The sequence below is a fragment of the Macrotis lagotis genome, chromosome 1 (assembly GCF_037893015.1).
Source record: "Macrotis lagotis isolate mMagLag1 chromosome 1, bilby.v1.9.chrom.fasta, whole genome shotgun sequence".
Taxonomy (NCBI): Eukaryota; Metazoa; Chordata; class Mammalia; order Peramelemorphia; family Peramelidae; genus Macrotis; species Macrotis lagotis.
This window is the reverse complement of record NC_133658.1, coordinates 709,404,667-709,432,605: the sequence shown is the minus strand read 5'-3', so window position 1 is coordinate 709,432,605 and position 27,939 is coordinate 709,404,667. Positions and strand designations below refer to the sequence as shown.

General features: G+C 34.0%; 1 protein-coding gene across 3 annotated transcripts in view; it reads right to left on the bottom strand.

The window, feature by feature from the left end:
- ACVR1 (activin A receptor type 1) overlaps positions 1–27,939 on the bottom strand; it is a 166,484-nt gene that overhangs the window by 15,082 nt on the left and 123,463 nt on the right. For all 3 annotated transcript variants that reach the window (XM_074215938.1, XM_074215935.1, XM_074215936.1), the window contains 3 exons: positions 26,008–26,154; positions 10,446–10,721; positions 5,641–5,838 (listed from right to left, as the gene is read on the bottom strand). In XM_074215938.1, coding sequence (XP_074072039.1) covers positions 5,641–5,838; positions 10,446–10,721; positions 26,008–26,154 — 621 coding nt within the window. The remainder of the gene's footprint in view (positions 1–5,640; positions 5,839–10,445; positions 10,722–26,007; positions 26,155–27,939) is intronic.

Genomic DNA, 27,939 nt, shown 5'->3' with positions numbered 1-27,939 from the left:
AGCCAATGATACTATTTAGCAAGGATGAATATGGGAGTTGAGGAAGGAGGTAAGGATGATCACCAGGAAAGGCGTTCTGGACTGGGACTATCAGAAAAGGAAGGCATGAAGCATTTATGTAAAGGATTTGTGTTGCATTAAGCTCTTTTCAATTTTCTCATTTGATCCTGACAACACTGGAAAGTGGATATTGTTATTTCCATTTTACAGGTGAGGAAACTGAGGCAAACAGAGGCTAAGTGAGTTGTCCAGGATCACTCAGCTAGTTGACCTGAGAATCCAGGTCCAACGCTCCACCCACTGAACCATCTAGCTGCCCAGTCAAGGGCAGTTCCCTAGGAGTTGAACTTAGATACTGGAATTAAATGATACATTTACAGGATATTCAACAGGTAAAGAAAAAGAGCTACTGAGTTATTGAAGGAAAAGAAGAATGGTCACAAAGACAGGCAAAGAGGATGCCTTACTGGGTTCAACTGAGTACAATTCTTCTACCTAAATAGTCCAGTTTTCCAACAGCCAAGCATTATAGAGAGCACTTGGAGTTCACATAGGCTGCTTTATACTCAGACAACTAGGAAATGATATCAAAAGTCTGAGCAAAGCTTAGTCCCCCGATCCAGTTAAGTCACAAGGATATTCTCAGTATCATTTAAGGAAAAACTGGCTTAACTTGCAAGGAGTTAAGTTAAAATATTGTTCCTATTTAAAAAAGTGCAGAAAGTGATAGCAAAGGGTTAAATTTCTCCCTACCCTCTTAGTCCATTAACTCAATTCTGATATCCCTTCCCATCATTAATCAATAATGCTTTCTTCAGCCTTGAATCTTCAACCTTCAATCTGACCTTCTAGACTCTGTGAATAGCTAACAATAAGTCTTCCTATTTGCTTCCTCTACTTTGACTTTGAAGAAGCTGGATATTTCTGGGGGAAATAAAATTATATTAACAAGGAGCTATTACAAAACATATGCAATTCATAACTGAGCACACACTACTGCATGGTAACTGTTTTACTCATTTTTTGCTGAAGACCTGTAATCATCCACAATGTGCTCCAGACTTTCATTCTCCCCATAACTATATCAATTCCATCTCTCCCAGTCATTCACAGATGATAAATCTATGACTAGCTTTACTTCAATTAAATAAACTCAACTCTCCTCCTCTAAATCTCACTATATCTTTAACCATCATATTTCACCCTTTCCTTTCATTCGTGAAGAGTAACGCTATTATTTGACAGGTCCAATTCTCTCAATTTTACCTTCTCCTGTCCCTCTATAACCTTGATCCAACATTTATCTCTCATGTAATCTCAATCTCTACCTCTCTACTGAATTCTCACCTTGAGTATCCAAAAAGATCCTTGACTTCCTCCTTCTAAAACACAACAACAAAAAAATCTATCACAAACACCTCCAATAATCTTTTCATAATAAAACTTTAAAAAAAAAAGGATGACCTTAAACACTCTACTTCTTAACAACTCATTTGATTTTCATCCTGTTAGACTGGATCGTTTCTTCATCCCTGTAATGAAATTGAACTCTAACTGCTAAATACAATGATCTTTTTGCTAATTCTCACATTCCTTGACCATTTTCTCCCTTCTTAATCTTCTCTTTTCCCTTGCTTGCTATATCACTGCCCTCTCATGCTCTCTTACTAAACCTTTTGGGGGCTCTAAAACTCCTTCCTGATTTGTGCCCATGCTGTTTTGATTGGTTAAAAAAAACTACATCTCACACCCTATAGTTAACCTTAGTGTTGTTTCACATTCCACCAGGGTTATCTTTTTGGCTATTCTACCTCTACTGCAGCCAGCAGGACACAGGTCCTTAACATCTACCTTACTCAATGATTACCTACTCAATGATTAGCTCAGTATTTGGGATATAGTAAATGCTTAACAAATATATTTTCAATTATGCATTCCAGAAAATTACTAAAGAAGAAATATAGAGGAAAATATAAGGAAAAACTTAAAAGGAAAGATCTGCCTAATCATGGAATAAGTTAACTCTGTTTTTCTGTCACAGAAAATTTTCAGGCAGAAATTCAATGAGAGTATTTCTTACCTTTTCAGTTTCTTAGAAACTATTCCTTGTACATATTCTATAATCCAGTCCTCCTTACTATGTGAGTCTACTCAAGATGCTTCATTTCCTGACTGCATTTTTACAGGTTGCACTCCATGTCTAGCATTCATTATCTCTACCTTCTGGCTTCCCTAGCTTCTTACCAGCTTAAAATTCATATTCTACACAAAGTTTTTGCTGTCCTTAATGCTAATGTTTTCTATTTCCAATTTATCCTGTATATATCTTAGTCATACATAATTGTCTACATATCATGTCCCCCATTAAAGAGGTCTCACTGGGAGCAGGGATTTTGTTTTTTGGCTTACTTTGAAATTAGTGCTGAGCATAATGGCTAATGCATAGGTTAATCTGGTAATCCCATACACTCATGCATTCACCATGATTTAAAAGTATCACTTCAGCAAATAAAAGACTCCCAAACTAATATCTACAACCTCCAATTCTACTCAGTTCCCCCCTTAACTGCAATTGAAAGAGAAAGTTAAAAAGCAGCTATCTTAAAAGTTTCAGTGATTCCTCTATGTTTGTGTGTCTATATACACAAAGGTCATGAGGAAGGAATCCTTATTTGAAATCACATTTTGTAGAGTAGGGGATGGAATACTAAAAAAAACAAAACCTGGAATCAAATTAAGCTTTCTGGTCAAGTCACAACTCTCAGTCCTGATCAATTTCCTCATTTATAAAATAGAGATGATAATAAGATGATAATAAGAACATACTTACAATTGTGAGAAAAAAAGATATTTCTATCTATCTATCTATCTATCTATCTATCTATCTATCTATCTATCTACCTATCTATATTCTAAGACTTAAAGTACTACATAAATTAACTATTATTATAATAATATATAACTATTATTAGACTAATATAATCTCAGTGTTTTAGAGAACTCTCCAAAATTATAAATTGCAGAGAAAGTACTCACCTAAATGGAGGAATTTTCTCACATAAAAGTTACCTAAACCTATGAAATCATAGATCCAGCCAATCCTTATTCCCTATATTATCATTACCAAATTATTATTATATCTACACAAAACTTAGTACCAAACACAAAAACACAATAACTTGATTTAAATGATTGCTTTACCAGATCTTTCTTATCCTTCTCACAAACATGGGCAAGGGTACACTCCATAAAATTATTGGTGTAAAAAAGAAATATAAATGAAGGAAGAGAACCTGTGAGCTACACATTTATTTTTCACTATCTCAACAAAATAAGAAAAAAATAATAGTAATCATACAATTTTTTTGAAAATATGTTAAAAGTTCAGGTCATCTAGGTCCAAAGAGCTGTATTTCAAATGAATGTGAATTAACAACAGCAAAACTTTTAATATGTCTGGGGTTTCTGCTTGCCCCATAGGAGCAGGGTTAGGGACGAGTTCACAGAAAGCATGAAATCCAAAACCATTTCCACTCAGTTTGAAGAGCAAATGTTCAATTAGATCAAAGGCTAAATATCAACAGTTAAAAAACTAGCATACTGATCTTGGAAATATCAATTTCCTTAGAGTCTTGGAGAGACTTAGTATACCTGCCATTCAATGTGTTCTCTAACACTACCCTTTAAACAAACCCTCCATGAGGACCAATGAATTAGTATTAAGTTTTTCAGTGCCAATGATGCTTCAGAAATCACTGGGGGGTGGGGGTGGAAGAAACGATGAAAATCAAGTCAATGTGCAATTAGAGACAAAGTTCAGAATTTAAATATCAACAAAACAAACTCTTGTTGCAAACAATTCTCAAGGCACCTAAGTGACATGAGTTGCAACTCGAAAACTGCCAAACACTGATTGAGAAACACCTACCAAGAAAATCTTCAAGACTTCCTTAAAAAAAATTAGTCTTAAAAAACAAGGCTGTCAAGTCATGTTCCTGGTTGTTTATATTTAATCTGATACACATAACATTCTCTGAATGTTTCTTTACACTATACAGATTTCTAATTAGAAATTGTATGACACTATAGCATGCTTGTCTTAACTATGCTCTAAAACAATAAAGACTGCCCTATTTACACTTTCCTCAAAAAGAATTAAAGTTTTCCCTCTATTCACCATACAAATTAAGAGAAGCCCAAGGTCTCTGAATTGCGTTGTTTTGTTTTAAATTTTGTTACTATCTCTAGCTCTGGTACAGTAACTGGCAAATAGTTGGCACTTAACAAATACTTGTTAATTTAACTTGATCAGAGGGAATAATATATACTATTTTTAAACCCTGAAAGCAGATGTCTAAACACTCATGAATTTGTACCATTCCTTGAGTTGCAGGTAAGTGGTAAAGTATATAGTGTGGGATATGAAGTTAAAAGGCATGAATTCAAACTCTCAGACCCTTTCTAGCTGTGGAGCTACAGACAACTCATTTAGTATCTCTCAAGTTCTCACTTTTTTCATCTGTAAAATGAAGATAAGAGCAGCTCCTACTCGAGAGGATGCTGGGAATATCAAATGATCTAATATACAAAAAAGTGTTTTATAAACCCTAAAACACTTTATAAATGCTAGTTACTGTTATTATTGTTATGGTTATTATTTCTGTTTTCCTAAAAAATAAGAGCAGCAAAATAAATCCCCATTAAGATAGAAGTTTTACAAGCATAATGTGGATGAAAACTAGTTCTTCTAACCATTTTACATCTAAGGTACATCACTCTTCATATGAGAGAGGGTCTCAGTCAACATCAAGTTGATTATAGGAGATTCAAGCATATGCCTTAGAATTTATTCTAAATGTAAATATATAATGTTCTGAGTAATCAGCTTGATAATTTAAAAATCCAACAGTTTCAGTAACTCAAAAACTTAGACACATCTCAATTAAAGTCCAAATAGCCAAAAAATATTAACTCTATCGGAAATATTAACAAGATGCATTATGATATATAGTTTGAAAACTTGGATGTGACAGGAATTGTCTGAGCAAATTCTATTAGCATCATAGGATTTGGCATTAGAATATGAAGTGTTTATCAAGTCCAAGCCCAATTTGACAGATGAGGAAGCTGAGGAACCTAAAAAGAGTAGTCTGCCTAGGGTCACATAGATATTAAGCAGAGCTGAGATTCAAACCTAAGACTTCTTCCACTGAAATCAATGTTCTTTTGAATACACACTCCAGCTGACCTTTAACTTATGAATGCACTTGACTTTAATCAAATTAAATGTTTTTGCAAGACGAAAATGTTTATTCAAATTAGAAAAATATTTGCTGTAAGAATCCTTAAAATCCTTGTACAGCCAAAGCATGGATTTGTTTTACTCACAACTTTCCAGGAGTATATCTATAGAGTGTGTTTGTGTGTGTGTGTGTGTGTGTGTGTGTGCCCACACACACATATATATACATGTATAGACAGATACAGACATAGGTATATGTGATACACACACACACACATATATATATGCATATATATATATATATATATATATATATATATATATAGTTTATAACTTTTTTAGTCAGTCACTCAATTATGAACTGAAATTTTCTTTATTTCTTTGTGTAGAATACCTACCATTGCTCACCATTCGCCTGGCCACTTCCCACAGGACCAGTCCAAAGGCCCAAATGTCAACCCTTTTATAAGAGTCAAAACAGTTCACTTGGATGGTTTCATCTAAGACTTCAGGGGCCATGTAGCGCTTGGTACCCACACGTGGGTTGTTTCCAACATCTAGGTGGTTGTTGGTCTGAGAGTGGATCACTGCAAGTCCTATGACAAAGGAAAAAAAGAACAAGATTCATTTCTATCTCAAGGGCACCCAATGGCACTTGGGTACTGCCAGAACATCTGTGATTACATCAATGAATCCCCATGTCAAAAATGTTATCTTGTAGTTCTGAGATGTCACTGCTAGAATATATAAAGAATTACCTGTGTTGGAGCTTAAGGGAAAGATACAACAGGTGAAAAAATTTTCAAAACCTTAGGAGTTAGGAAACTATGATGTGGAGATAGGGTAGAGAAAGCAATAATAAGATAGCAAGAGAATAAAAAACAGTAAGAGTAAATGATGAATATATGACATACCACTCTAACCCAAAATGAGTTATGAGCATATATATTTCAAGACCTGGAGAGAAAGGCAGTCTTATATTAGGAATTATCCCAAAGAGGTCTATTAGGAGACAAATCAAACTCCCATCCTACACCATGGCACTCATTATTCTCCAAACATTTAAATGGAGAACACTGTGAGACTTGGAAAACTTCAGAAAATTGTACACCTCTTAGAAAGGGCCAGCGTTGCCATGGTGAATCGACTACTGCTCCAACCTTTAAAAGGTACAGGTGCAGTCTCACTCATCTAAGCAATAAGGAGAAATACACGGATGTACCCCTCACTATCTCCATAATTCAAAGTGCATCAAAATTGGACCCCTAATGAAAACAAAACTCTCCTGTTATATTGTACTAATGCATTTTATAATGTATTTTCTTTAATACAATGAATTATTTCTGTCAAACTCTTTTCAAGAAATCAGACAGGTTTTTTTTAATTGAGGAACTAAATATCCACATCAATGTATGTATTCATCAAAAAAAAATAGTCTTGAGGTGAACACTGCAATGTTCAAACGAATAAGAAGTGCTAGAAGATGCTTCAATTCTCTTGTAGATGAATGTTCCCTCAGGAATCCTGCAAGCCATCTGCAGAGAACTTTCCTCCCACGATCTCCTTGAACATTTCTGGGATGATCTCTCAATTTAATGCAGAGGAAGATACCAAATGTAAATCCCTATAGCTTTGGTAAGGTGGAGAACACAGTGATGGAACGTTGTGATGAAAATCAACCTCCTCGTAAGCCACCATCCAGATTTCATGAAATCATCACCAGAATCATAATCCCAGCCTGAAGTTTTCTACTCCCATAGAATTTTTCCTTCAAATTGCAAAGTAGCCAAAAAAAAATCAAAAGATCAATTGAATATTAAATTTTCTTGTGAATAATTTTAAGTTTACTAGAAAATCTTTAAGAACCCTGCATTTAATGTTAGATATCTAATCTTTCAGAAGAAAAGGAAATTGAATAGTATCATTTTCTATCCCATAATTCTGTATGAAAGATAACTGTGAATCATAGAATCTCAAGAATATGAAGGAATTGGGGAGGCCATGTTTTCCAAACTGAGATCTGTTCTCCCTAACACTCAAGAAATTATCATTAGCCATTATTTGAAATCCTCAAGTGACCTCAAGTTACTACCTTGTTAAGGCACCCTTTACACTTTTGGAAGAGTACTTATTCAGGTATCTATAATTTTTCTGGTCATTCAAACAAACAAACAAAACACAACACTCCCCCACCCAACTTCCCCCACTTCAATTTCTAGCTTCTTTACTGGAGATGGAAATGTAAAACTCTTGCTCTTCTAAGTGTTGGGGGGAATAATGAAGGTGAGAATGATAGCCAGAGATCCTATCAGAGCTGGACAGGGGAGAAACAGTATCAGTAAGAGTACAGTCAAGGGTTCTATTGAAGGACCACCTCTTACTGGTCTAATCCACAGCACTACTGTAACTATGGGGCTGGCAGAACTGGGAATGGGAAGGGAAATTGGGGTAAGCAAGAAGTCAATACACCCCTCAGAACTTCCTCTGTTCACTGAACCCTTTCTATCCCTGGATCTCTTAGATCTATCCAAAGAAGGGAGAAAGTCACTTGATCTTTATTACACCTTGCTCATAAAGATTTTCTACTGGCATTTGGGACACTCAGCAAAATAATTTCCCTGATTTTTGAAAGCAAGTCATCAAACAATTTTAAATGAAGTCAACTGTCCTGAGATATCAAATTCTTCCAGTTAAAAAGAGAACTGAATTTTCAAAACTAGAAAATTAAGATGTTGGATGACCTTCATGAGCATCCAACCTTTTAGCTCTTCTGGGTTGTATCACCCCACAAAAATTAGTCAAAGGAGGCAGACAAAATTTAATATTTATTTATGACTGCAATGTAACCAATATTACCAATTGAGTAATATAATAAAATGTAATAATGCTACATGAATGATTCTGAGGGACATGGATTCTATGACTTAAAAAGTCCTGTTGAATTCCACTGCCAGTTCACTATAAACTCAAGCTTATTTGACTCTTATCTATGAACTATAATTATTTGCATGAAAAAAAAACAGAACACTGGGGGGGGGAATATTGAGGATTATCTCTGAAGTGATATTTTCTGTGATTCTCCAATCCCATCGAAAATTCCAAAATATGTTATTACTATAAACTACCAAGAGAAAAAGTAGCCAAAAAAATCAGCTTATAAATTGAAACTATACATCTGGAGCAATTTTTATCTGAAACTCAACTTTTCCTAACACAAAAAAAGTTACAACTTGTATAGATTCATACCTTAGGATAAGTGATTATGACAGTTTGCCTAATTTCAGGAAGCTATATAACTCTCTATGATCTGAGATTCTTAGCCTTTTTTCTTGTCATGGACTTCTTTCTTTGGTAGACTGATCAAGCCTAATGGAATCTTTCTCAGAATAATATTTTACAATGTATAAAAATACATTGGATTGATTACAAAAGAAAACAATCTGGTTGTAAAAGCTATCAAAATATTTTTTAAAAAGCTATTTCAAGGATTAAGATTAAGAAGCTTTAAGATTATAAAGGGGAGATGAGCAGAACCAGAACCTAACAGCAACATGGGAGTGATGTTCAACCTTGAAGGACTTGCTCATTCCATCATCGCAACAATTGGGAACAATTTTGGCTGTCTGCAAAGGAGAGTACCATCTGTATCCAGATAAGGAGCTGTGGAGTTTGAACAAAGTACAAGGACTATTCCCTTTAATTTGGAAAAAAAAACCCAGATGTCTTATTGTCTGATCTGGTTACCTCTGAGAATTCTTTTCTCTTTAAGGATATGATTTCTCTCTCATCACACCCAATTTGGATCAAGGTACAACATGGAAACAAAGTAAAGACTGATGGATGCTATCTGTGGGGTGGGTGGGGGGGGGAAGCAAGATTGGGGGGAAATTGTAAAACTCAAATAATATCTTTAATAAAAATTAAAAAAGAGAAAAAAGATTATAAAGGGGTAGGAGTACTCATCTATATTATTAAAAGAAATTCCTCAATGGTATATTCCTTGAATGAATCCTTGAATTGTAAATTCAAAAGTGAATTCTTTGAAAGAAATCATAGGTCCAAGTCAAAAAAAAGAAGCATACATCTTCAGAATTAAAACTAGGCCAAGGTCTTTCATTATATATTTTAAAAAGGCAGATGTCAATGGAGAAGGAGATTTTCCTTATCTCCCTCTCGGGCTGTTCTCCTAGATCCCACTATTGTTTCTAGTAACTCATCTTCTAGTAAAACTGAATCAGTCCCGAAATTCACCTCTTTTTATTACCACCCTAGCCCCAATCCCTCTGATTGGAGAAGGTAAAAGGTATATTAAGAGGGTCTCCTAAATCATTCATTGAAGGAGGGTCCCAGTTTTGCCACTTTATCATTTCCTCCCCTCTCCCATTTCCAATCCTCAATCCTATACCCTAGTTACGGCAAAGAATGTCTTTACCTTTCTTTGCCTCCCCAGAGCTTAGCATTTTACCTAGCATATAGTAGATGTTTAAAAAAATATTTGTTGACTATTAATAGCAAGGCTATAAATCATTGGTACCAACCTAAAAATAAAATTTAAATTATCTCTTAAAAAACTGTAATAGGTATCATTAATGATCTAAGTTTTTTGCACCTGAAATAAGATTTGAAGATACCAAGTAAACTGGTATTTAGATTCTACCAACATCGTGTGTGTGTGTGTAAATTTAGTAATTTGGTTTAATAATTCAGCCTTAATCTCCTTGGTCAGATTAATATAAGGTCTCTAATGCCTAGGACAAAGTCTAGTATGTTGTAGAGATTCAATAAATTTATTGAGAAATTACTGAATGATTGGGACAGGAATTAGAAAGCAACTTCACAAATGAATCTCACAAACAAAATTATAATACAATTTTGACTAATGTAAATTATCTGACAAATAGTTGTTTTCAGGGCAGGAATGATGGTCAAATTTTAACCCCAAAATAATTGACAGCATAAATCCTGTATAAAAATAATCATATTCCAAAACTGTATTTATCAGAAAGGGTGGGGTCTAATCACTTGGTTTTTAGTTCTTGTATTTCTTTAAAAAATAAAAAAAATTAAACATTTTAGGATAGTGCCCTCTAGTGGAAGTTATAGCATGTGACAGCTCTTTAAATAATAAAAGAATGTATTGTAAAGGTAAAGAAGAAAGTATTAAGAACATTTAAAATAGTTATAACAAATGAGAACAAATTACCTAAATCTGCTATACAGCACTGTCCATTTTTCTTAACAAGGATATTTTTGCTCTTTAAGTCCCGGTGGGATATGGCTGGCTTCCCTTGAGTTCCAAATATCTCTATGTGCAAATGCGCTAGACCACTAGCTATAGAGAGCACAATTCGAAGACAGCTAACTGTGTCCAGAGTAGTGAGCTGCAGGTAATCATACAATGATCCCATTTCATGATAATGTGTAATTAACCACAACTGGGTACTGGAGTGTCTTGATGTCATATCTGAAGCAATGAACCCTAAAGAGAGAAAATAAGGAAAAAATGAGAATAACCATAAAATACAGAGAAAGCTCTGCATTAAGTTTTTTTTGGTGCTTCACCTGAACCATCAAGATCAGTAATTAAGATGAATGCTTAGTACATAATAAATAGGTATTTAATAAATAGTAAAATGACTGATCATTGGCATAACAAAATTAATCAGTTCAAAAGGAGGCTTTTTAAAGATAAATGAATGAGCATAACAAAAAAATGTTCATTTAAAAGTTGGTTTCATCAAAATTCAGTGTCCAGGTATACATTCTCCAGCAATACGAACATCTAAAAAAGTGACAGAAAGATATATAAGTTCCAAGTATTCAAAATATTCTTTAAAAGATGTAATTTACAATGAAATATAATTCTGTTAACAACAATATCTTAAGTTCCTTAGAAGACATTGTCAAGTTTAGTTGATACTGAGATATTTTTAAGAATTTTACAAACCTTAAAACCCTATATATAGGTAGATAGATATAGAGATATAGAGGTAGAGATAGAGATATAGATATATTCTAGTTAGAAGTAGCAGTAACAGTAGCAACAGTTATAATCATAACATTTTCAGGACCACAAGTACATATTTAAAGTTGTATTTTTGAAAGGCTATTAAATGTGATGAGATGAAGCAATGAAAAAAGAATGAACACTAAATAAACCCTTGGAACCAACCCAGACTCTGATAGTGATAATTAAAGTCACCTGACCTAACTTTCCATCCATCCAAACCATATCATGCCTCCTCCATCCAATGATAGCAAGACTTCCTTGCCATAGGGACCTTAAACTCACTTCCTTGCTAAAAACTACTCTGGACTCTCATAGGTGACCTTCAGCCATATCTTGTCCAGAATCAGGCCTCTGACCACCTCACTTGATCTTTGACCACAGGGACTTCCACTATCCTTTCCTCTAGCCCTAGTTTCCAATTCCTTTTTAATGGGTTATCTTTCCCTTGGTTCGAATGTCAGTTCCTTGAGGGTAGGAGCTGTCTTGTTTACTTGTATTATTAGCATGAGCCTGTCACATAATAAGCACTTATCAATCTTTCCAATCGTCTTTCTGTCTACCCCATCCACCCACTTTAGCTCTTCCAAGGAGAAACAGTCTGATAATTTTCTCTGGAAAAAAATACAGTGAAAAGTTGTAATAGTTAAGTCAATCAGCATACATGGAATTATCTTTAGAACTGCACATACTCTAAAGAACTAATAAAGAATCATGAACTTTGTATGAAAGCACAAATGTATTATTAATTCACAGATTATTGATTAATAAGTTAGTGAATATTAATGAACACTATTAAGTAGAAAGAAATTAAGGGTATGGCAGAAAAAGAACTAATCAATGGGATCAGATTACCTGATTTCTTATACTGTTAGATATGAGTGACGTTAATGAGTTCATAAAATTAAACCTGTTGTATCAGTGTTATTTGAGTCATGTCCTGACTCTTTGTGATCCCATTTGGGGTTTTCTTGGTTTGCCATTTCCTTCTCCAGCTCATTATATAGCTGAGGAAACTGAAGCAAATTGGGTTAAGTGACTTGTCCAGCGTCCCATACTACAAAGCACTTTAAAGTTCTCCATAATTTATAGATGAGGAAATAGAGGTCTGGGGGTTTAACACATTTGTCTAAGGTCACAAATATAATAAGTAGTAGAGCTTAGATTATTTTAACCCAGTTTTTCTGATGCCAAATCCTTTACCCTTTTAGTGCAGCACAATGAACAGGCTATATCTTTCTGTATGTCTCCATTTCCCATGTAAAATGTGGGGATTGAATTACATGAACTCTAAGATTGCATTCAACTATAACATTCTATGATTCCTTCCAATTCATGAAACATCTTATTCATCTATTTATGACTAAATCTATGAAGAGGAAGAAGTAATGTCTTTACATATCTAATTAAAGAGAAAACATATGTATGAACCCTGCTATGGTGTCTATAGTGTAAATGCCTTTTGGGAAATAAATTCTACTAAGACAGTAACTTCCCTAGAAGCATCTAGTAAAGTCTCTCAAAACAAATCTTTTTGATGTCAAATTACTATGGCTTATCAATTTTATTTTTGCTCTATATGCCATCTCATTAATTAAAATAAAAGACAGATCACAAGATACTTTTGACCTTAGCTTCCTAGAGTAATTATTAGTCATCTGTTCTATAAGGCAAGTCTCCTAAAATATTTATGGCTTGAATAGTATCTAAAACAATTATTAATAGTGAATGTGAAAGTTGAATGAAACTGTGATAACTGTATAGTTTTCTCATCAAATGTGCCTCTATCTGATAATCACACATGCCTCACCTACCAGTAAATCAAAAAATCTGAATGATCTCTAATTTTTCCTCAAAATTGCTAAAAAAAAAATAAAATAAAACCAAAGGACAATCTCACCCACCCTGTCGGGAAAAAAGAAAAAGAACTTCAGAAGGCAAAGTCAAGATGGCAGAATAAGGGTAGGAACTGATCTGAGCTCTCCCAAATTCTCCTCTAAAGAATTTAAAAATGAAACCTCAAAACAAATTCTGGTGTGACAGAACTGTCAAAATGTGGAGTAAAGCAGTTTTCCAACTCAAGACAACTTAGAAGTTTGGCTAGCATTGCCTTGAAATAACAGGCCCAAGACAGAAAAGAATGCTTTTGGTCACTCGAAGTACAGAGTGCAGATTAGGAAAGCAACATTCCTTAAATCATATCACCTTGGAAAAATTGACATTAACAGACCTCCTGAACTAGCTCGGAAAATAGCAGTACAAAAAAAAATTAAAGCTAGTAGTGCTCTCTCTACCCCAGGCGTGAAGTACAACTTTAATATAAAGTAAGAAATAGGTTGGAAAAGGAGCAAACAACAAAGAAATTGACTATACAAAGTTATTACAGTGACAAGAAAGATGAAAGCACAAACTCAGAAGACATCAAAATTAAAGCAGCTCTTAAATCTCAAAAAACAATGTGAAATTGTCTTCAGACCAAAATGAAGAGTTCAAAAAGGATTTTAAAAGGCAAGTAGGAGAGAGAGAGGAAAAATTGGGGAAAAAATAAATGACACAAGAAAATAATTTTTTTAAAAAGTCAATATATTGATCAAGGAGGTACAAAAAAAAGAAGAAAATAACACCTTAAGAAATAGTTCAAATGTTTTTTTAAGCTCAAAAGAATGAAAAAAATGTCTTTTTAAAAAAAAGCAGAATTTGCTAAATGGAAAAAGATTTACAAAAATTCACTAGAGGAAAAACTCCTTAAAAAGCAGAACTGAGGGGCGGCTAGGTGGCGCAGTGGATAGAGCACCGGAGTTCAAATCTGGCCTCAGACACTTAATAATTACCTAGTTGTGTGGCCTTGGGCAAGCCACTTAACCCCATTTGCCTTGCAAAAAAATCCTACAAAAAAAATTTAGAAAAGCAGAATTGACTAAACAGGAAAAAATGTTGAAAAATCCACTAAAGAAAAGAACTCCTTAAAAAACAGAACTCAAAATTCAAATTAAAGTATCTCTGAGATACTACCTTACACCGCTCAGATTGGCCAATGTGATCAGAAAGGACAATGATCAATGTTGGAAGGGATGTGGGAAATTTGGGACACAAATGCATTGTTGATGGTGTTGTAAACTGATCCATTCTTTCTAGAGAGCAATTTGGAATTATGCCCAAAGAGCATTGATCCAGCAATGCTTCTACTAGGTCTATACCCTGAAGAGATCATGAAAAAAGGATAAAAACATCACTTGTACAAAAATATTCATAGCAGCTCTGTGAAAACAAATAATTGGAAATTTGGGGAATGTCCAGCAACGGGGGAATGGCTGAACAAATTGTGATACACACACACACACACACACACACACACACACACACACACGGGTGTGTGATAGAACATCATTGTTTTATTAGAAATCAGGAGAGATGGGATTTCAGCGAAGCCTGGAAAGACTTGCATGAACTGATGCTGAGCAAGATGAGTAGAACCAGAAAAACATTGTACACCCTAATAGCAAGAAGGGGATGATGATCAACCTTGATGGACTTGCTTACTCTATCAGTGCAATAATCAGGGACAATTTTAGGGTATCTGAGATGGAGAATACCATCTGTACCAAGAGAAAGAACTGTGGAGTTTAAACAAAAACCAAAGATAATTGCCTTCAATTTTTAAAAAAAGTTCTTATATACTATATAATTTTGCTATCTCTAATATTTTATTTATCCCTCAAGGATAAGTTTTTTTCTATCAACCCATTCAATTTTGATCATTGCATATCATGGAAACAAGGTAAAGATTATCAGATTGCCTTCTGTTGGGGGAGGGGAGAGGGAAGGGAGGGAAAAAATATAAAATTCAAAACCTTATAAAAATTATTGGTAGAAACAACCATTGCATATAATTGGAAAACAAATAAAATATTTATATTATAAAAAAAGCAGAACTGACAAAATTGAAAAGAAGATACAAAAGCTCAGTGAATAAAATAATTCCTTAAAAATTATAATGTGGCAAGTGGAAACTAATGATTTTATAAGCCATCAAGAAACTATAAAAACAAAATCAAAATAATGAAAAAATAGAGAAGAAAATGTGAAATAATTCATAGAAAAAACTGATCTAGAAAATAGATTGAGACATAATTTAAGAATTGACTCCCTAAAAGCCATCATCAAAAAGGAGTCAGCATATTTCAAGAAATTGAAAGAATTCACTGATTACCACTTGAAAGAGATCCCAAAATGAAAACTCCCAGGAATATTACAGACAAATTCCAGAGCCATGTCAAAGAGAAAATATTGCAAGCAGACAGGAAGAAATAATTCAAATATCAAGGAGCTACAGTCAGGATTACACAGGATTAAGAAGTCTCTACATTAAAAGATCAAAGGATTTAGAATATGATATCTTAGAGGGTAAACAAGTTAGGATTATAACCACAAATCATGTACCCTGTAAAACTGAATATATTACTTCAAGTGGGAAAAATGTATTTTTAATCACATAAAGAACTTTCAAGCATTCCTGATGAGAAAAAAAAACAGCTAAATAGAAAATCTGACTTTCAAATTCAAGGCTCGAAGAAGCATAAAAAGGTAAATAGGAAAGTGAAATCATAAGAGATTAAATAAAATTAAGTTGTTTGTAATTTACATCCTAAATAGGAGGATGATTCATATAATTCCTAAGGTTGTTCTCATTATTAAGTCAGTTAGAAGAATCATACATAGAGAAAGTGCATGAATGTGAATTGACTATGATGGGGTGATATCTAAAAACAATAAAATTGAGGGATGAGAAAGAAGGATGCACTGGGTAAAGGGGGCAAGGAAAAGTAGAAGGGGGTAAATTGTCTCAAAAAAAAAAAAGCCTAAAAGAGCTTTTACAATGGAAAAGAAGATTGGGAATTGTGAGGCAGACAGTGCTTAGATCTTACTTTCATCAGAAGTGACTCAAAGAGGGGGTGACAAACATACTCAGTAGGGTATAGAAATCTATCTTATCCTACAGGACAGGTAAGAGGGTAAGGGAATTCGATAAGGAAGGGGTTTATACAAGGGAGAGCAGATTAGGAGAGGCAGTGGTCAGAAGGAAAACACTTTTGAAGAAGGATAGAGGAAAAGGAAAGAGGAAAATAGAATGGAGGGAAATATACATTAATCATAACTATGAAAAAAATTTAGAGCAAGTTTCTTCGATAAAGGTCTCATTTCTCAAATATACAGAGAACTGAATCAAATTTATAAGGATATGTCATCCCCTAGTTGATAATCAAAGGTTCTGAACAAGCACTTTTCAGATGAAGGAATCAAAGTTATTTGCAGTCATATGAAAAAATTATTTAAATGCAAATTAAAACACCTGTCAGATTGGCTAACAGGACAGAAAAGGAAAGTAACAAATGTTGGGGGGAAGTGGAAAAAATGGAACACTGCTGGCTGGGCTGTGAACTGATTCAGTCTGGAGAAAAATATGGAACTATGTCCAAAAGACTATAAAACTATGCATATGCTTTGATTCAGCAATACCATACTTAGATCTATATCCCAAAGAGATTTAAAAAGGAGTGAGGAGAACCGATTTGTATAAAAATATTTATAATGGTTCTTTTTGTGGTGGCAAGAATTTGAAATTGAGGGGATGTCCATCAATTGGGGAATGACTGAACAAGTTGTAGTAAATAATAGTTAATAGAATTTTACTCTGGTATAAAAAATGATGAGCAGGAAAATTTCAGAAAAACCTGAAGACTCATATGAACTGAGGCAAAATAAAATGGCAGAACCTCAAGAACAGGGTACATAGTAATGGTAATATTATAAGATGATTAACCATGAAATATTTAGTTATTCTCAACAATACAGTGATTCAAGACTCTTCTGAAAGATTTATGACACCTCATAGCAATTTAGAGAGCTAGGATAACTGTATTAGGCTGGCTATGGACAATGTTATCCCCATTCAAAGGAAGAAAAACAAAACAACAACAATAACAAAGAGAAAACAAAATAAAAAACCCAATCCTTCAGAATCTGATGAACACTTTATCAAAATTATCTCTTATGTATCTCTTTCCCTTAATCCTAATTCTTCATACCAAAAAATAACTAATCTGTAAACATGTTTATCAAAAATATGTATGTACAATGCTAACCTGTTTGCTGCTGGGGGGGGTAGAAGGAAATCTTGTAACTTAAAAATATACATGTGCATATGAATGAAAATAAAGAAATAAAGAAAAAAAGGGGAAAAGACCTATGATGAAAAATGCTATCCACTTCCAAAGAAAGAACTGATGGAGATTGAATACAGCTTGAAGCATACTTTTTTGTTAACTTTATTTTTCTTGGAGGTCTGTTTTTTTCTTTCACAACATGACTAACATGGAAATATATTTTGCATGACCATACATGTATAACCTGAATAAAATTCCTTGTTTTCCTTAATGAGGGGGAGGGGAGGGGAGGGGAGGGGAAGGGGGAAGAGAGTAAATTTGGAACTCAAAATTTAAAAAAGGATGTTAAAAATTGTTCTTAAATGTAATTGAAAAAATAAAGTATTTAAAATAAAACAGATCTGTACAATAATTAACCACAGCTGATTATGTTTTTGAAAAGGCAATGATAGGGGCAGCTAGGTGGCACAGTGGATAGAGCACCGGCCCTGGAGTCAGGAGTACCTGAGTTCAAATCTGGCCTCAGACACTTAATAATTATCTAGCTGTGTGGCCTTGGTCAAGCCACTTAACCCCACTGCCTTGCAAAAACTTAAAAAAAAAGAAAAAGAAAAAGAAAAGAAAAGGCAATGATAAAAACAGAGTACCCAGAAACCCATCATTCAGGAGTACAGACTGTAACCAGTAAAATAGATTTATTGCAAATTTTTGAAAGATGTGTAAGATTTTAAATTAACTTTCCTATAACAATGATGGCTAAGATATTAGATCACTAACAAACTCATTTAACTCAATATGCCTGAAATGGGTCAGCTAGGTAGCACAGTGAATAGTCAGGAGGACCTGAACTTAAATCTCATCTCAGAAATTTACTAGCTGTGTGATCAAGGGCACCTTTGCCTCAAAAGAAAAAAGGTGTGGGGTGGCTAGGTGGCACAATGGATAGAGTACTGGCCCTGGAGTCAGGAGTACCTGAGTTCAAATCTGACCTCAGACACTTAATTACCTAAGTGTGTGGCCTTGGGCAAGCTACTTAACCCCATTGCCTTGCAAAAAAAAAAAGTGCCTGATGTATAGGGCAAGGAGAATGGGAAGAACAAAAGAATATGCTGCTGATGTATAGGGAAAAGAGAGCAGGAAGAAGAAAAAAAGGAATATTATAATGTAAAATAAAACAAAAATATAGAAAGCTGGCATTGAAATGGTCAAAGATAGCTAAGATTGCCTCTCCTTGGGAGCGACTAGATGGTGCAGTGGATAGAGCACTGGCCCTGGAGTCAGGAGTACCTGAGTTCAAATCCGACCTCAGACTCTTAATAATTACACCTAGCTGTGTGGCCTTGGGCAAGCCATTTAACCCCATTTGCCTTGCAAAAAAAAAAAACTGCCTTTCCTTGAGTGAAGCCAATATTCCATATCTTTCCTAAATATTATTTTGGTCAAATTTAAGTCCAAATCTCTTGACTTTCAATGATTGTTCCAATGTAAGGCAAGTGAGCTATCCTTTTATTGCTTGAGATCAATGGCCTTCTTTTCTGTTTCAAAACTAATATTCAATACATCAAATTCCTAATGAAGATAATAAATATACCCTAACACCATAGCACATTTTATAATTTGGAAGACATAATATTTTGACTGAAAACTACCTACAATTAGGGAATGTTAGGTCATCTTTGTACATAGAATCAAATTATGTCTAGAAACCCTTTGAGGATCAGCAACAGTATCAACAGTAGTAAAGAAATAACAGTTCAAAGTTACACTTTAAGTTTCACAAAGTGCTTTAAGCATATTCTCTCATTTGGTCATGGATGGCAGGACTATTATTATTGTTGTTACCACATATAAACTGAGGTTCCCAACAAATTATGTAACAAGACCAGAATAATACAGGTATTAAGTTTTGGGGGGTTGACTGCAGCCTCACAGGCACACAGTCACACGACCACACAGTACAAACTCCAAGAAGTAATCATTTCAGTTTTTTTGTGCATTGTGTGTATGTGTGTGTGTGTGTGTGCATGTGTGTGAGAGACAAGAGAGTTTTCTCTGCCAGAAATGACATCTCCATGAAGTATAAAACAAACCAAAAAAGCATAATACCCAAAGGACAAATGACTTGGAGCAATGGGAATCTTTATATATGTGTGTTTAAGTGTGTATATACATATATACATATATATATGCATATATATATATACATATATGTATATAAATTCTCAATTCCAGTCAAATAGAAAAAGTACCACAAGGTTCCAGCCCCAACTGGACTCTTACTAAAGAATGAGACTTGATGTATTCTCTGTGAGCAAAGCTTAAGCTACTTGATTGGTATCCCTTGGGATAAATGTATAGTCTGGCCCATGTTGCACAGAGGCAGAAAAAGTTGACATATCCCAGTGGATAGAGCACTGGGCTTTGGAGTCAGGAGGACCTAAGTTTGAATCTGATCTCAGAAACTTGACACTAACTAGTTTTATGACCTTGGACAAGTTACATAACCCTGACTGCCTCGCATCCAGGACTATCTCCAGTCATCCTGATTCCTATCTGGCTACTGGACCCAGATGGCTCTAGAAGAAAAAGTGAGGTTGCTGACTTAGCACAGCATCCCCTTACTCAAATCTGATTCACGAGCTTGTCATGACATGACCTCCCTGATATCATAGTCTTCAAAAATGAAGAACAAAACATTTGGGGGTAGATTTGAGACCATCTTCCTGTCTTTAAGTTCAATCGTCTATGCATTATTTGTAGCATCTCATAAAAATAAAGACAGTTGTTGAATATTATAACAGTTAGGGAGATCCGCAAAGTACTTTTTACATACATCTCACTTAAACCTCAAAACAATCCTATGAGGAAGATACTATCAATATCTCCATTTTACAGAAAAAGAAACAGACTAAACAGAAAAGTAATCTGCTCAGATAATAAGCAATAAACAAAGAGCTTAATTATGGAGATACTAGGTAATTTTGTTGTTTTTAGTTATTTCAGTTGTTTCTGACTCTTTATGATTCCTTTTGGGAGTTTTCTTGTCAAAAGTTTTGGAATGGTTTGTCATTTCCTTCTCTAGGTCATTTTACAGATGAAGAAACTGAGGCAAACAGGATTAAGGGTCTTTCCCAAGGTCACACAAGCTACTAAGCATCTGAGGTTGGATTTGAAATTCCTGACTCCAGACATGTCACTATATCTACTGTGCCACCTAGATGCCCTCTAGCTAATTAGTTGTTTCTAACCAGTATTTTTCATTAGGTCCATAAGAGAAAGCTCTTAATAGATATTTGACAGCTCCTAATAGATATTTAACCTAGAATTCATGAACTTATGTCACATTCTGATAACTTGATATCAATAATTGTTTTTCTTTGTTGGGCTATATATTTCATTTTGTGCATTCAAAAACAATATTCTGAGAAAGGGTCCATAGTTCAGCAAACTGTCAAAGGACCCGTGCCACAAAAAAGTTAAGAACCATGAAATGAATGTTTTCTTTCCTCTCTCCCCCCTCTTTAATTCTGGCCACAATCAAATCATTTCCTAAGCACACTGCTTTTCCTCCAACTTAAAAAGGGGGTGGGAATGGAAGAAGCAGAAATTTTAATAAAACACAGGTATTTTAAAGTGAAGGTATCCATACAATACATTCAAGAGGATTCTACCACATGCATTTGCCATAGGGAGGCAATGTAAGGAGGGATATGAGACAAAATATGTGATGAGTGGAGATGTGTCAAGTATTCTATGTTTCTCTCCTTCCATTTTCAGATTCTACAAATCTAAAATGGGATGTTTGCAGTATCTTTAAATCATAGGGTTATGTGGTAAGAACCAAATGAGAATATAGAAATAATGATACGGTTTTGTTTTTTATTTATATAGTATTTTAAAGTTTGCAAAACTCTTTACTTATATTCCCCTCTTTTGATCCTAACAGCAATTTGTGGGTATATTGTGTTTGATGATGGTGATAGTGGTGGTTCTATCTCACAGATTATAAGGTTCATATGAAATATAAAAAGCTCTGTGAATGTCAGTCATTATTGTTGAGTTTTTAAAACAAATATAGAATAAAAACATATAACTCAAAAAGGGCCCCAAAACTGAGGAATGTATGAGCTAGCTATGGTATGGAAATATGATGAAATACTATTATGCTATGAGAAACAATGAAGATGGTTTTGGAGAAATCTGATAAGACATGAATGAACTGATGAAAAGAGAATTGAACAGATTCACAACAATTTGTATTATAACTGCAATATGGTAAAGGCAAGCTACTTTGAAAGAATGAGAAAATCTAATCAGTATAATGATCAACTACAATTCCAAAGTACTAATGATGAAACAGACTGCTTACCTTTTGATAAAGAGACAATGGACTCAGTGCAGAATGAGACAATCTTTTTTTAGATTTGCCACATGGATTTTTATTTTGATTGACTATACATGTTTATAAATGGTTTTCATTTTTAAAAAATAGCCATGAACTCATTATATAACACACAAAAGCAGAATGAAGAGCAAAGTAAGGAAGGAGGAGAGAAGTATTAAATGGAAAAGAAAATGGTATGCCAACATGATAGGGTTGGCTATAAATCAAAGAGTATGAGTCACAAAAGAAAAAGAAGGTGAGAAAAGGGCAAGAGGAAGAGTTTGTAATTTATAAACGATCTTTCTGAGGTGGTTAGAAAAGAAGTGGTGTAGAAATGATATTGGTTGTGACCATGCCCAATACCAACTATCAAGGTGTGCTCTTTTTCCTAGATAGCTTGACTGCAAATCAGAGTAACTTATGATGATATGCCTCAGAGGTAAACAGGATGCTTTATGATTCATCTTCTGCAATCATGGTTGGTATTTGCTCTAATCAGAGCTCTTAAGTCCTTCAAAGTTGTTTTTGTTTTATTTTATAATAGTGTTCTTGTATAAATGATTTTTTAAGTCCTGCTCAGTTTACTTTGTATCAGTTCACACAAATCCTCCCAGGTATCTCCTTAAGGTTTTCCATCATTTAGCATTTCTTGTCATTGCATGACATCCATCTTTTGTTGAGCACTTCCTCAATTGATGATACTTCCTTACTTTCTAGTTCTTTGCTACTACAAGAGATACCATGAACATCTTTGAAAAGAAGTCCTTTTCTTTGATCTCTTTGGAGTATAGACCTCCTTTTGCTGTCAAAGTACCATTTAATGATTTGGGGGGAATAGTTCCAAACTGCTTTCCAGAATGGCACTACCAACTGTACATTCATGTGCCAGCCTTCCATCAATCCTGTCATTCTCCATTCTTGTCACTTTTGCCAATATGATAGGTGGAACTTCTAAGTTGCCTTAATTTGTATTTCTCTAATTATTAGTGACTTGGAGCATTTTTTTTCAAATAGAATTTAGTAATTTACAATTCTCCATTGGAAATTTTCTGTTCATATCCTCTAACCATTCATCAATTAGGAACTGGCTCTTATTCTTTTAAAATTTGAATCAGTTCCTCAAATAGTTTGGAAATAAAATACTTTGGTCATTTTATATATTCAAAATTGTACCCATGGGTCTTTCTAAACTGGAAGATGCATCAGAAGCCGTGACTTTCTTCTAGCATCTTTTTGTCCTTCCTATCTCTATATTTCCATTTTCATCTTAATAAATAATTATTGTTCTCCTTTATAATTTTACTCTTCCCCAAGTTTTTTTCCTCTTTGCTTCTTTTTTATCATAGGGATACGGAGAAATATATTTTGAATTTTTAAAATATTTAATAAGTTTTGTTACCTGTTCATAATTTTCAAATTTTCTAATATTTGTCTATCTTTCAAAGAATCATTCCCAAATCATTTATTACCTTAAATTTCCACACGATTCTCAATCAATTTCTTTTCATCCACATGAACTCCTTCCCCTATCCTAATACTTGTAATACAGGCAATACAGGCAAGGATGGCTTATCTGGACTATTTTGATTAAAGCTTTAAGAAATTTACTTAAATAGGATATTATAAAGATTCTATGTAGTGCTCAAGTTCAGAGGATTCCAGATTTGTCAGAAAAACTGTAGCATTCATTTTCATTGTCAAAAATAAAATCCTCAAGGGGCAGCTAGGTGAATAATTACCTAGCTGTGTTGGCCTTGGGCAAGCCACTTAACCCCATTGCCTTAAAAAAATAAAAAATAAATAAAATAAATAAAATCCTCTGTTGTGAGAAAGAAACATCTCCAAATAGGCATTTTTCTGGATAGTAGATTATATTCACTCAAAGCTAAGCTTAAGCAAACTGATTGTGGTAGTTTTCTCTAAAATATGTTGAAGCAATAGATACCCAGAGAGACAGAATAAGACTGAAGCATCTTCAACCAAAAACAGAAGGAACCCTTATCAGTCCCCTTAACAATCTTCTCTCCATGGCAGCTGTTCAATTATTACAAGTTCATAGTTTTAAAAGTTACATTTCAAAATAAATATATATATATGTATATTTCTGTACATTAAAAAACAACCATCACAACAGTTTTAAAATACAATTCTATTTGCAATTGGTCTCAAGAAATTTTGAGTTAGTAGACAGGCAGCTGAAATTAGGGAAGATCTGAGTTCAAAATCAGATATGGTCCTGTGCAAGTCACTTAACCTGTTTGCCTTAAGTCACTGAAGAAGGAAATGGAAAATCACTCCAGGATCTTTGCCAAGAAAACCCATTAGACAACACTGATGAATTACGGGACACATGGGGTCATGAAGAGTCAGATACTAGTGAATGACTGAACAATAACAAATGGTAGGCAGGAGTATAGAATGGGAATTTTTCTACAGTAACATTCTCAGGGTAGAAAAGGACATGTGTTGTTAGCCTCAAGTATTATTTTAGTGATAACAAAGGAAAAGAAAGGAAATTCTGGATTGCAAAGTTTGAGAGATACAGAAAACTTGCAAAATGTTCTAAAGATGTTAAAGCAAACAAAAAAAAAAATAACATTCCAGCGAGAGAAAGAGAAAAGAGAGAAAGAGAGAGTCTATCAAGTGAATCTATATACAAAATTATGATAATGATTATGAGAATGATGGAGAAAAATTAAAAACTGGGCTAATCTATCATTACAGGTACATATGCTCTGTAACATATAAAAACCTAGGGTCATGAAACACATCCAAAGGTGACTTTTTACCTCTCCTGTGTATGACTCACCTGATCAGGCTTGAACAAAATGACCCATATACCTTAGGCTGTGTCATCTACTGTGAAAGTAGATGGCAAAATGCCAACTCATGTGTTTGGAAGAATTACATGGGCCCTAGAGACTTTTTTCTCTTTTTATATTAATACATATTTATGGAATAAAGCAAACATTTCTATAATATAGTATAACAAAAAAGCTGATTGTACATGAAACTGCAAATCTATTAAGCACAACTAGCTACTGCTTTCAAATGTACCACAAAATTATCTGATACGTTTTTTCTACCCTCTCATACCACCCTAAATGGTTTTTTTTAGTCTACAAAATAGCATGTGAGTTTTGCCCCTAGATATCATCATGAGAGAGATGAAATCAGCATGGTTCAGATAATTTTGCATGGATTTATAAACTTATAAAATTACCTTGGTGCTCAACTTCCAATACTCCCTGCAATTTATAGTAATAGTGTGTTGTTCTTCAATGATTGCCATATTTTTAATTGTTTTGTGTAATATGCAACAGTTAAGAGAAATTTTGATTGATTCTTGACTTTAAAATCAGATGTCCCTGAAGATTTCTTATAAAATAGGAAAAATGTTACATTTAAATTTGGAAAAAAGCAATGAGAACAATGAAAGAAAATAGAGATTAATTTCTCTAAGTGATTTGATAAAGAAATCAGCCAAGCATTAAATAAAAAAAGGAAAATAAAGTGGGATTTTTTAAGAAAGAACCTATATAGATGTAGAAATAAGAAAACATAACCCACTATCTGCAAATGTATACAATTTAAAAAATTCAGGAGAGGTGGTTTAGCATAAATGAACACACAGTTTTATTTCTCAGATAAAGGCTGTATGACCCTGGAAGTATACTATACCTCTCTACTCTAGGTTGAAGAGAAGACGCAGAACTACTCTAATGAAAATAATAAAAATCATTTTAAAGAATAATTTCAAGAAGAAATAAGGGGAGAAAATGCATTTAAAGATTTGAACTTCAGTCACCATGAATCAAATTTAAATACATCATCATCATCACACTTATCATTTATATGGCATCTACTATTTTCTAGGCATTGTGCTAGGCACTTACAAAATTTCATTTGAACCTCACAACACTGACAAAAAATAGACTTTAGGTGACTCTCAAAATGACAGCTAGTAAATGTCTGAGGTGAGATTTGAACTCAGGTCTTCATAGCTGCAGGTCCAATGCTCTATCCACTAAATTACCTAGCTGTTCTATGTTTATAAGCAAATATTGGTTATTTATATTATTTTAGATCATACTATTTAGTCTACTTAAATAGAAAGAAGCTCAGAAAATCAGAAAATTATCCAACAATGTATTCTATTGATAATTATTCCAGCTGATAAATATGATTAACTAGCAGGTTACTTACTTACCAAGAATATTTTCATGCCTTAGCAAAACAGTATTATATAATTCTGTTTCTCTGAACCAAGATTTCTCATCACGTGAGGAGAAAATCTTCACGGCAACATTTTCTCCTTGCCAGTGGCCCCGCCACACCTCTCCATAGCGACCTTTTCCTGATGAAGGCAAAGCAAAGGTGATTTTGATCAATGGATTTCATTAGACAGAGCCAATTCCAATTAGCTCTCAAAGAAACTGAGTGGTTATAAGCTAAATTAAATTAAAAAAACAAGTCAATAAAATTAATGCTTATAACTACTCATTGTTTAGATTGTTTACCTAAAAAGCCAATTTCACCAGCTACTGTAAGCTTTTGTCTTTAACACAAACAATAAGACAAGAAACATTCACCCCTCCTCAATACCTTTGAAATCTTACATTCAGTCATGAATTATTATTCAATTTTAGAAGTACAAGATAATAATTACTATCATCAAGCTTGAGAAAACTGAATAATGAGCCGTCACTAAGATGTATGAAGAACTTTATTCTAGTCTTGCTTCTACAACATGGTGGCCTTATAACCCGGGACAAATCATTTAACCTCTCAGTATCTCACACAACTGAGCTGATTTGGTACAGAATAGCTGCATAATAAAGGGGCATTTCCCCAAAAGGAGTTCTAAACACTAATGAAAACACAGATCCAAATTAAATATATATATATATATATGCATATATATGCATACACACACACACACACACACACACACACACACACACACACACACACATACATACTGTGGCTAACATTTATATAGCACCTTATAAGACTAGGGTCTGGACCTAATGATTTTGAGATAGGGAAATCCCAGGTGAGTAATCTCTTACCAATGCAGGTCTGTTCATTCTTGGCAACTTAAAATCATAGAGAGTTGCCTAAGGCATTAAGTTATTTTTTTTCCCAGGGTCACCCAACCAGTATGTATTAAACAAGAAAGGTATTCCAGGCTTCTAGGTCGGCTCTCTAAAAATTATGTCACACTCCCTCACATATAGCACCTAAAAGAATGTAACTCAACAGAAAGTCTGAGAAGCAATAAATCAGTGAAGAAGGGGGGGTTCTACTGCTATTATTGGGGTAGCAGAAGGCAAAAATTACTCAAGTTTTGGTACACAGATGAAGAGTTCACTGTGGGAAAAGAAACAAGATTACAGAATATCAAAGTATAAATTGGGAACTTGAAAGAGAAGAAAAGAAATCTTGACTAAAGAGGAAGAATAAGTATTTTTTGAAATGCTATTACTATTTGCTTTCTTGACAATGCTGATGAGGTCCATTCATGAACACTGTATTAGTATACACCAACTACAACATTGGAAGGACTATGTGAACTTTTAAGTTTCTAACTATCTTCATCATACAGTTGTGACTTGACTCTACTAGTTAGTATATGACCCAATCCTGCAGAATCAGTACTTCCATCTTTGCCTACCACAGGTTCCTTTCTATTATATAAAGGAAATATATTGACACTAAGAACTAATAAAGAAACAAATCAAGAATGAAAACATGTACACATACGCGTAAGTACAGAAAAACACACATATATACATGTTCTTTTCTTTAATGCTATAGAATTTCACCCAAGACTATATAGATTCTCATACTTGATTCTAAATTTATGAAAATACAATTATTCCTTTCACACTGATGAGACACATCACTCACTGCCACAGCAATGCCACAATCTGGAAAATTCATTTAAAATTTTTTGGCTCTCCCTTCATACCAGTGAAGCAGTCTGGATTTTTTTTCTTTTTCTTTTATGGAGTGTTTATAGTACCTTATTGTAAAATGGTGTTAATTATTTGATCCTAGACTCTGTGTCATCTGCTGACCTTTACAAGTCATCTATGTCTCTGCAAAATTCCCCCAAATTTTCCATAATTTTTTATGC